Source organism: Protopterus annectens, chromosome 3.part0, assembly GCF_019279795.1.
Source record: "Protopterus annectens isolate FY-2018-M chromosome 3.part0, PAN1.0, whole genome shotgun sequence".
NCBI classification, from domain to species: Eukaryota; Metazoa; Chordata; order Ceratodontiformes; family Protopteridae; genus Protopterus; species Protopterus annectens.
In genome coordinates, this window is record NC_056731.1 from 173,531,540 (window position 1) to 173,543,638 (window position 12,099).

The 12,099-nt window shown below is 38.2% G+C and overlaps 2 protein-coding genes across 2 annotated transcripts in view; one reads left to right on the forward strand and one right to left on the reverse strand.

Moving 5' to 3' along the window:
• The window catches only part of ZDHHC3 (zinc finger DHHC-type palmitoyltransferase 3), a 678,918-nt gene that overhangs the window by 492,361 nt on the left and 174,458 nt on the right, over nucleotides 1-12,099 (reverse strand). The gene's annotated exons all lie outside the window — the stretch shown is intronic.
• Nucleotides 10,441-12,099, forward strand: part of EXOSC7 (exosome component 7) — a 742,094-nt gene continuing 740,435 nt past the window's right edge. Inside the window, exon 1 of the mRNA XM_044064669.1 lies at nucleotides 10,441-10,706. Coding sequence (XP_043920604.1) covers nucleotides 10,650-10,706 — 57 coding nt within the window. The 5' untranslated portion in view covers nucleotides 10,441-10,649. The remainder of the gene's footprint in view (nucleotides 10,707-12,099) is intronic.

Here is a 12,099-nt window from a genome sequence, read left to right on the forward strand (position 1 = left end):
ATAGCCTCTCAGACGAAAGGATTAAAATGATGCATTCTGCTTTCCATTCTACTCGCATGTGGATGTTAAACAACTATTTCTGGCATTTAGCAACTTATTTATTTATTTATTTACTAGAAATGGCTGTCCAAAAGTTCAAAGCAGATCTACTATTGTAATAATCACCGTCTAAATGCGGGTAAAACAGGATTTACTCAAGACCGGCCCAGTTTATCCACAATGAACTCAATTAAAACCAATAGTTTACTTACCTTTTTTTTAAATGAGCCACCGTTTCAATGAAGACATATATGGCAGTGTATCAAGTGCGATACATGCCACTAATAGTATGCCTTGATAAAAAAATCAGTAGACTTAAAGAACAAGTGCTGATAGCTTTATAAAGCCTGCTAACTGCTCTTTTCAGTAAAGATGTAGCAAAAATTAAAATGTGGAAAACGTACGAGACTGTTCTTTCACTCATGATTTAGCCAAACACAATACAATGGAATGTTTTTTTCAGATACATATTGCATTACTTATTTGGAATGAACTGTACAAGTTAAGCAGCTTTGCTCAAAACAGGAAAAGCAAATTCTGCTTAGATTTGAAATTTTCCAAACTGCACTGAAAGCGGAGCCAAGCTACTGCACTCTGTTTGGACAACCAGCTAGATTGATCAGCCTGAAACCAGTAAGGGATCTTCACATGGACAATAGAGGAAAGACAGCACAGCCTGCATTTCTAGATTCCATAATCACACAGCTCAAACTTTTGTACCCTGTCAGTGTATTATGTACCGCTGCTCCGAAATCAGCAGTCAGACTACAGTGATCTCCATTTAGCGGTAGACATAGGAAATTAGCTATAATTAATGTTCATCTGATGTCATCTAGTTAAAACTTTTTTTATTCCCTGTTTAAGAACAGGTTTGTATATTCATTTGTTTTGCTTTCATCTCCAATGCATTTCTAGTAAGCGTTTTCATTATTCAGTGTCAGACATTATGGCTGATGATTTATTTACTAGCAAGTAAGGGTACTGCCACAGTATCTAGTACATAACGGCATCGGTATGGTATCGGGGGGGGGGGCGTGTATACATTTTTTTTTAAACACGTTTATTAAAATTACCACTTGTGACGCAGGCAGACTTACATTTACATAAAAATTAAGCCATTATTATTATCAAGTTCAAATTTACAACCATTATACATCACATATATATTTATCCTATAATCATTGCATTACATAAAATTATTAAATTCCTGCCTTCTCTTAAACATCATTTCTCCTCCAAAACATTTTTCTGTGTATTTTGTTTCCACCTATTTCCAAAGATCCCACTTCCGGTTCTCTTATCTCTGTTACAATAGCCACTATTTCAAGTATAGTTGGTTTAGATTTTGATTTCCATTACCTAATAATTGCTTTTTTTTTTTTTTTTTTTTTTTGCAGTCACCAGAATTAAACTTAACAAGGCTTCCTATGTCCAGGCAATTCAGATCCTGCATCCCAATTCAAAAAAATAATGTCTTTATACTCCTTTGCTCACCCAGCATTCCTGACGCAATACTATGTAAAGAAATTTTAAACTCTGACAATTCATTACACTCCCAAAACATAATGTTCCCAGTTACCTCTTCTCCATCATATCTTCAACATTTGTCATCTACCTCCAGAAAAATTCTTTGGAGTCTGCTTGGGATATAAAAAGTATGCATGGAAACATTTCCTGGAAAAAATCCTATATTTTCTATGCTTCATTACATACTTAGGAACCATATATTAGGTCCTCCCATGGTTTCTTTGTGAACTTCATATCTAATCTCTTCTGCCAATCTTTTCCACCCTCTTCTTATTGATTCCTATAGTTTTAGTGCAATATTTTATATGCCCTAATTATTTTTTTAACAGCAGCTTCTGTTTTGGATTCGGTTAGAAACTCAAGTGCAGGTCTTTCAGTTACAACTCCCCTATCCCTTCCTCTTTGTCTAAACTGATATAAATCCCGGATAGGTAAGGCAATCACTAACCTGCAATCCAAATGTTTTCTTGGCCCCTTCCCATTTTATTACCTTTCCTTCTCTAATTATTTGCTCTCAATACCTTGGTTCCTTTGCCAGCTTCCTCCAGTAAATTCCAAATTGCCGTCATCCATATTGGCAGAATCTCCTTTCTCTATTCCCTTGTCGGCTTTGTTAAAATAACAAAAAGAATACTAAGAACTATCATACAGAATAGTATATTCTTATTCTTCTCAAGGATCAGAGTTCAAAATCTCACTCTTTCCTTATTTCTTGAATTAATCCCTAGCCTTATTGTCATCCCTTTCCACTTTGAATTGTAGCTTTCTGCTTGTGTTGTGTTCAAGAGCTTTAACTGTGGAGCTGTAAAATATCCCTTCCAGTTAGGTATATTGTTTGTGTACATCTTTCAAATGGCAATTTGTTTTTATCCATAGCTTCTAAAGGATTACATTACAATTTCAAAAGTAATTAGAGTCCCTGTGTACCTGTGTAAAAGATTATAATAACACTGCAACCAGCTAGCAGACTACAGAAGTTAGTTTCTTACCTTCCTGCCTCAAGAGACCAAAGCTTCTTTGTCTGAACTGGTTTCTCAGGTGACCAAGCATACCTGGACATATACAATTGATACAGTATCCAGGACAGCACTACAGTTTCTTGCCTGAAGAGTTTTGCCTGATTATATTCTCAGAACTTACCTGACTCTGTTAGGTTAGAAATTCTTATTGCCCCTATAGTTGAAGTTCTACCTTTTGATCCTTCCTCTGTAGAAGTTCTCAAATGATTAACCCAAAAGGTTACCCGTATATTTCAGCCCTCCTTTTGGAATAATTTCAGGCAGTTTTCTTCTACTTCAAGTCTCTTGTTCAGATCTCAGTCTAGGCCCTTCCAGAAAACTTCCAACAATCAAGTTTAAAAGGAAACAGTGGCAAGACAGATTTAGACAAATACTATACCTCCCCAGCCCAATGTTAACCTAAAAAGGACTGTCACCATTCCCCTCTTTCCTCCTAACATGGGCATTTATACGAACTGGTCCCAAATTCTCAGTATTCACTACCCTCTTCAGCAACACACATCAGATTTCTGGGTCCTGGCATCACTTGTGAATGTCACTATTGTCAGTGGAGTCTCTGCTTTTTTTTTCCCTCAGGGGATTCCCCCCCAGGCTATTCTCTTGCCTCCTGTTCTCCATCAGATGTTTATCAGGATGTCACAAAATCTATGCTCTCCTCCGAAAAAGGTAAAGGCTGTTATTTATGAAAGTTTCAGATGCCAAAGCCAGAAGGTTACTGAAGGCCCATCCTATGCCTTTTCTTTCTGAACTTTTATATCAAAATCCAAAATGCAATATGTTCTGCCTTCATTCACCACTGCCTCATTCCTCAACACAGCTTTCTGGTAGATTTAGATTTAAAGGATACTTAATTTTATTCAAATCCAAAACAGTTCCAGACAATTTTTGCATTGTTTTGGTTGAGTTGCATTTCCACTTTTCTATTTTGCCCTTTACGCTCTTTAACAGTCCCAGGATATTTATAAAATACCTAGCTCTAGTAATAGCCAATTGCTGGATGCATTACCATTTCTTCCATACCTAAATGACTGCCTGACAGAGGCAGACTGAGACTGGATAAATTCCCCTCGAATAGGTAATGAACCTACTTTCTTGGCCTGGGATTTCTGATACAGGCGAAAACGTCATAGTCTTCCTACTCACAGAATCAAGTTTCTGAGCAGTCTTCTGGATACACTCCTCACAAAGGCTTTTATTCCCCAAGACAAGTTCTCCCTTATGTAATGCATTTTCTAGTATTCTCAGAGTTGACTTGGACATCATCCAGGAAATATCTCAATTTTGGGATATATGGCCTCTGCTATTGTCATGAATCCTCTGGCCAGGCTTATTAGGAAAATTCAATGGTTTGTCGAAACTGCCTGGCCCCAACAGCAGCACCCCCTGTCCTTTCAGATTCTTGTTCTAGACCCTCAACCCAAGTCTTCCCCACAATCTACTACTCAGTCTAATAATGGATGTCTCAGACTTCGCAAGGATGGGGGTGTGAGATGTCTGATGGAATAAAGGTTCAAGGCATTTGGAAGACACAGGACAGGTTGAAACACAAATGCTAAGGAAATGCTGGCCATTCTGTGTGCTCTCTGATCCTTAAATCATGTCTGGGTTCCAGGTCCTTTGCTAGCCATCATGGACAATACTCCAGTGATAGGGTAGCAAACTAACAAGGAGGGACCCAATTCTAGCCCTCTTTATACTAGCAACGGCAGTCTGGGATCTGGCACTTCAGCACAATTTGTTCATCCAGGCAACTTACATTCCATCAAAGCAAAATACTGGGGCAGACAAACTGGGGAGATCCACAACAGACTCTCAAGTATGGATACTGAGCTCACTGGTCTTCCAGGAATTGCTCCTTCTGTGAAAAACTCTGCAAACAGATCTGTTTGCCTCCTGTTAAAATATTCTGTTCCAGGACCCTGTCCACTTGGGCCTGGAAGAGTGATGTATTTTCATTCCCATGGTTGGGAATGTTCCTCCATACCTACTCCCACCTTTTCTCTGATAACCAGAGTCCTATCAAAGACTCAAATAGATTCGCCAAAGAGCATAGTGGCTACATCATTTGGCCCAGGCACCATGGTTCTCACTGCTGTGGAAATTGGACAGGAACAATTGCCACAAGCTTCCTCACAAGATGGACTTGCTCAGGTTATCATGAGTTATTACTTTTTGTTATTCCCCCATGAACAATTACTTTCAGGAGTAGTCAGGGTTTACTATACTCAGGCTTTGGCTACTTCAATGGAAAGGGGTGGACTCTTAAAAACATATTAGACTCCTATCTTAGGCACATTTTGGTGAGGTGGTTCTCATAGCCTGCCTGGATTCAGTCTCTTTCCTCCTCCAATGTCCTCTAAGATTTAGTAATCATCCCATATAACTTAAGCTAATGCATCAGTGCTCTAAGAAGATAGTACAGTTCACCAAGTGCTCTTTCCATAACAAGAGATGCTAAGGGTAGATTATCACTGCTGCAGAAGCCACTCCCACCAACTGACCCCTTGACTTGCATTCTTTTTGACTCCGTGCATCACTTCAATTTTTTTCTGATACTGATATTGTTTTCTGAAAACTTAGGATTGCTTTTTTTCAGGCAAGAAAGTTCTTAAGTTTGGTGCCATAGTCACTCTTTACATCTTTCTGCCTGCATCAGACTGTAATTACATTGCATGGAAGAGTACCCTAAAAAGCTTCTGGAGGCAGGTCTGATATGGGGGAAATCTAAAACAAGATGTCCCATATATCTTACGCTACTAGATCAAAAAAATACAGACAAAAATCAAAGGCATAATTTAATACCTTTTACTGAATCAACACAGGTTTTGCAATCACTGAAGCTTTAAGGCTGACACGAGTCCATCAGAAATTAAGTTACTGATATTAAATACAGTGCTTATAGTAACATCAATTTGTCCCTACAAAGGGAGTTACATCATTTACTTCCAACTGGAAAAAAAAGAAATATTGGAAAGAATGCTAGGGTGAAAAACATGCAGCTGAACAGGGTCACATCATGTTATAAAATCAAAGTTTGGCATGTTGCGTTAGAGTTAGTGTTCATTTAGCAGATAATATAACACTCAGAGAGACTGCTCTGACACAAAACAATAAATCTCAAAACAAGAAATATGTAAGGAGATTATTTAGATCCAGAGAAGGAAAACAAAAAGCTATAATATGTACGCTGTTAGTCTGCAATCTTTGTGAGACAGATTTTGGTTAACAGAAAATACAAATTAACAAAAATGTGCAGGCCACAAGGATGCGAAAAGAAAGGACAACCAAGAGATTAAGATACAAGGTTAGAATCTATGGATAGTGTATGTAGTTTATAGACTGAAGAGGCTGTGGTTTAGCCAAGAGTAAAAAAGAGAGAGAGAAGAAAATATATGGCATAAGATTATGAAGAACAGCAGAATTGGATAAAGTTTTGTTATAATGTTAACACCAAATATTCAGGCCTTACTGACTTAAGTATATGGTTACTAGTAATCTGACCAGAATGTTGTCTTATGAGAAAATAACTATTCTCCTGTGAATAAAACACAAGTGCTGAAACACAGACCCCAGTAATCTTAACAGTTACTGTTAATACTGTGAAATAGACATCAGTTTGAATTCAGAGTAAATTCATCAATTCATGCATGACCAGAAGACGGGAGAAAAGTTGCTCTTCAGTATACTTTATTTATGGTCATGGTTAGTTTCTCAAAAGGAAGAGCTAAATATTACAGTGTCCCATAAAACCAACAGCCAGGTTCACACCACTGACTGCCAGACTGAACAACTAAATTAACTTAATCCTCATTGTTCTTCCTTCCAGAGTTGTGTGGAAATTTCCTTTAAGAACTGTAATGGTCACATCTGATGCAAAATGATCAGACTGGGAAAAATGTGCTGATACCGGTTTGTCAGTCATTTTACTTGCAACTGTGTGTCTACAGCCATTTATCTAAGTTCTGAATAACCCACATTTCTCTCCTATGTAAGCTGAACCCGGACACTTCTCAAACACGGTTCATCTAATCAAATGCAGGAAATGCACATAAATATACCCTGTACCTTGAAACTTCTGTTCTGTAAAATTACTTGAAAGCTGTACAAATCATGTGACGTGTTTTGCATCTTGGATGGTTTCAGGGTTTTGTGCCATTCTCGACTATGTTTTGTCCTGGTCTACGTGGGCTTCTCACAAGATTCTTTAGATTTGGATATTGTTTAAATGACAAGTGGGAGTGCTTGAAAACCATCTCTCAACTTGTCATCTTCATTAACACCGGTTGGAGGTCCCTTACAATTTTGTTTTTTTTTTTACATTTATTTACGTTCCGGGTGATATGCTGTCAATAGTGGAACTCTGTCACATGGGTTCCTCTCTTTACGCTGAAGCAGCTGTTCTTATGGAAGTTGTATTGCTCTGTCAACCTCCCCAGCAAAGTGACTTTGAGCAAGCATAGCAACTTCCAGGTGTGCTAACTGTCTGTTTCTTTCTGCCTCAGTAGAACAACTGTGATGATACTGAAGTGCAGACTATGACTTCTTTGTGTGGCTGGGATGATTACTGCTTCTGTGCAGATAAGTCTGTCAATTGGTTTCCTGTAGACATGTCTAGGGTTACCACCTGTCCCACTTTGCGAGGGACAGTCCCTCTTTGGGCAGTTGTGTCCTGCAAAAAAATTGTAAAAATGGCAAATGCCCTGAGATTTTAGGATAAAATTATTTCCTATGTTTTATGTAATAGTTGCATAAAACAGTTATTCTGTATCTGAACCACCTAAAGGTTATAAGAAACAGAATCAGCAACTAAATCATTACAAGAATAAGCTTTTATTAGGCAAAAAAGTGAAGTTCTGTTCTTCGTAGTGGCCAGGGGTATGCTTCAGCCTGCAAAATCTGACGTTTGTACAAAAAATGTCCCACTTTGGGCATTTGAAAAGGTGGCAACCCTAGACATGTCTGTAATGTCCCATTTTACACAAGGAAGTCAATGTTGTGTGTCTACATTATAAATAAGTTATCAATAAAATGGAAATAAGTGAGTGGCATCTGTGTGCAATGTTGTAGAAATTCCTCTTCTAGGTTTGCATATTATGAAGCCATTGTAGTGCCCATTGCAGTGCCCACAGTATGAACATAATACATCTCATTAAACACAGTATTAGGATGTGTCAGAATAAATTCTGTAAGTTATCCCACTACATCTAAAGTAATGCTGTGATGATCCATTTTCTTAAGTACTTGAGGCAGACAGCAATGTCACCCCAAAAGTTCCTCACCAAAAGGATAAAGGGGCTCAAAAATATGCCATATGCTGCCCGACTGAAGAAACTCCAGCTCTATTCAGTCGCATACCATCTGCTCAGAGATGACCTGTGCCTGACATACAAGGCCATGTCCAACCCGGAATATGCTCCACCTCAAAAAATCCAAATCCACCAGAGCCACAAGAGCAAGAGACTTAAACCTCAACACGGATATAAATAGGACGTGCTGGAGGGACAGATTCATCACCCAGAGACTCCCTATGCTGTGGAACAGAATCCCGGTCCATGTGAGACAGAGCACCTCGCTGGCTCTGTTCAAGAGGAATCTTGACCAGTGGATGGGAGATCGTAGGTTTATCCCGGGGATCATCTCTGTATCACTGCTGGACAGAGGCACGGCAAACTAATGGGTATAGTATTCTTCAACCTAAGAGGTGGTGAAAGCCACACAACTCTGGCTAGGCTTATAAATGCCCTAGGGCAGATGGCCTAGTATGAACCTATGAACCTTAGTATCAAGGAAGGTTACACCTGAAGTTGAATAGCCCAAGGAGATTTTAATACCTAGGCAAATTCAGTTGAGTCCTTGATGGAATTCAAGGAAGTCAATGTTGTGTGTCTACATTATAAATAAGTTATCAATAAAATGGAAATAAGTGAGTGGCATCTGTGTGCAATGTTGTAGAAATTCCTCTTCTAGGTTTGCATATTATGAAGCCATTGTAGTGCCCATTGCAGTGCCCACAGTATGAACATAATGCCTCTCATTAAACACAATATTAGGATGTGTCAGAATAAATTCTGTAAGTTATCCCACTACATCTAAAGTAATGCTGTGATGATCCATTTTCTTAAGTACTTGAGGCAGACAGCGATGTCACCTTCATATGGGATGTCTGGGTAATGATCCATTGTTGCCGAAACTGCATTAGACTGTAGATCATGCTAACTTGACAGAATGCAAAAAAAGAGTGGGGTCTTGAATACGGCTATCCCTCCCATTGACGTATTTCAGAATTTTTTCCACAAACCCAGAAATCTCTTATGTGAGGGGATCCTTTGCCAGATACTACTGGTCTTCCTAGATTTCCTGGCTTATGGATTTTTGATAGTATACAGAAAACTTCATCCCTAGGCTGATTTGGAATGAAGTCAGTTATTTTGCCCTGGATGGAATCTGGGAATGATTTAATAAGATTATTTTGTGTCCTGGTGAGTTTGATCATCAGTCAGCTATCTGCAGCAAGTGTAATCATAATGCTGTTTATTAGCTTCAGTGATATAGTCGACATGGTTCTGGATAATCACTGCAGACCTTTCATCTGCCGCTTTTACGATGATGTTGTGGTTGGATTTCAAGGACTTTATTGTCATTCTTTCAAAGAGAGAAAGGTTGCAATAGGTTTGAACAGTGATCTACTCAAACATCTACTGTTAAAGGGAAACAACACCACTGTACTTTTTATATTAACTTTCAAACTCAAATCCAGTAAGTATATGGCCCATATCAGATCTACCAAGCACAAATAGATACTGCTCGTATAAACATCAATATACCTCAACCACAAAAAAACATTAAAAACCATACAACTGGTCATTAAAAATCATAGTAAAAGCTGAAAAAACGTCTTGCCATACACAGCTTTTTACAAGCTAACCTCATATATTTAATAATGTTGACATCCTTAAACAGGTTTAAATTTTATAAAGAAAATTACAAAGCCAAAAAGAGAGCAAGGCTAAATCTGACAGCAGAAATAATAAATATATGCCTATTCAGCGGCTAAAAGTTATAGATATCAATCCTCGTGAATTAAGCTTTCCTTATTGATTAAGGGCCTCTATGGAAAACTAAATAAAAGCAAAATAATATATATATACACACACACATATATATATATAGATACTCATACCTGGTCTTGCTCCAGTCAGTCTGCTTCACAATTTTTCTGAAGAGATATAGCTACAAGACTTCAATGTACACCCACAGTGCGCACCCAGCTATGCCAATACTGTAGCTCCTTGGCTTGCCCTCTTTCTCAAATCACTTATTAAACAATTAGAATGCAGCAGGCCAGGTAGCACATCCCAGCGAACCACCACTCGCCCCTCCCAGTCACTCCAGTTTCTGTCCACATCACATAATCTAAGGCTCAGCATTAAAATAATTTAAGGTACAGGACGAAAGATCTACCACGGTCGTTTGCTTCTACGAAGAAAACATGACTCCCTTTGTGACCCCCAATACATGAAACAACCAACCAGGAAGTAATAGGACACGCTAACTTCCTGCACCTCAAGCAGTCCTTACCCGCTGAGCTAATTAACGAAGTGCCCGACTATTGTGTACACAGCTAAAAACTACTGTTTTAAGAAGCATTAGATTAGAGTATGTATCAAACACAACAAAATGACAACATACGTCAACATTCAATAGGTGATAACAGGTACATCAACTTTAAATGGACGGCAGTAACTGACACATAGTTTTAATAAGTAATTGCTAACTTAACGCTACAAACCAAATATAAGTAGTACACAGTTTGACCAGTGTTCTCAGCTAGAAAGGAAAAAAAAAGTATAACAAAAAATGTAAAACAAATAATCAAGTAGATTAAGGTATATCGCCTGATTTTGTTTAAAAACAAACAGTACAGACCTGGACAAGCAGGAGGAACTCAATAACACAGGGAACAGCTCTTGACAGCATATTTTCGTAAAGAAAAATGCATTAGAGCAAGCTACAGCTAATGACGTAAAATAACTGCGTCTTCCCCTGTTTGTTGCACATTGAGAGATGGCTACGGTGTCTGTGAGTGAAGCAGAAAAAGTCTACATAATGCATGGAGTGCAGGTATGTTTAGGTTATTCATATTCAGAAGCTGGAAAAGTTGCAGCTCTTTGTCATATCTTGATACTTTTCAGAAAAAAAATGTAAAATATTGCGAACTATGAAAATATGTTGTGAACTGCTAATACTGTTTTAAAATGTGAAGAGCAAAATTGTCAGCAAAGCCGTCTTTATAATGATAATAGTTTATACATTTGAAGTCTTTACATGGGGTTTATATCGCAGTAAAGAAGAATCCAAACGTTCGTTTCTCTAAATTTTCACAACTTTGTGTGTAAATACTAACAGCTTTTTTTAAAGAGGAAATTATTTTTCGCACGACGGTTAAGTCTTTCTTTATGCTTTATTTGAGGATGTTTACAATAATAAGTAAATCATTCGTATTTGTAGAGATAATAATGAAAGCAACTGTCAGCATTTTTCAGGTTGTAAAATGCAAGAGGGATAAGAATCACAGAGTTTTCTACAGCATTGCGTTCACAGTGGTATCCACTGAAACTGAAGTCAGTTGTCTTGGCAGTATTATTGCTAGTATGGCAGTATTGCTTATTTTCCTACTGCCTTTCCAACAGCAACACATCCATTATTCTGCATGGACGTTGGCTCCATACTTTTCTTTCTTCACCATAACATGTTATGAAAAGAAGTGTATATACAAGTACGTATTTTGCTCCTCGCAATTGGCCATCAGCACCCCCATGACTTATCTTCAGCTGCTATGTGTACAGGGCTGTTCTGCCTCCCTCGGACTGCTTCATACGCAGGGTCTCTGAAGAGATCATGGGACCAAAGCTGGATCCGTGGTTAAATGGAACCTCAGACAGGGTAATGGAGTAGCTCCCCCCTTGCTATTCCAGTGTTCCACTATTTGGTTGTCCATCCTCTGTTACAATAAACAATGTTCAAACCTGTCAGTATGCATAATGTTTTATTTTTCTTTACTAGGGCAACAATTACAGATATTTGGATTTAATTTAAAACTTATTGTAAATTTTATAGCACGAACACTGACAGCCATTTGTTAAAGAAAACAGTGTCTCGCAGTGAAAACAAACATAACACAAGCAGCAGTAAACTTCTCTGTCCTTGGTACTTTTTGTTATCAGGGCAGCACTTAATCAAAATGAGCGCTTGGAATCTTAGCAGGCGCTTGCACTGATCTCATGGCTGCTGCTGAAGTGGGCCACACACACTTACTTTCCTGTCAGTGATAATTATTAAATTTCATGCATAACGGAAAAGTACCCAAAAAACATGACATCACTGGTTGAACTGATGAGTATATAGACTAACCGTATTCCATTTACATGCTGGTGATGCTGTTATCCATAGTAAAATCTTTATGAACTTCAGTGATCCATTGTAAACATCATCCTTCTTTTAGTTATGTATCTGT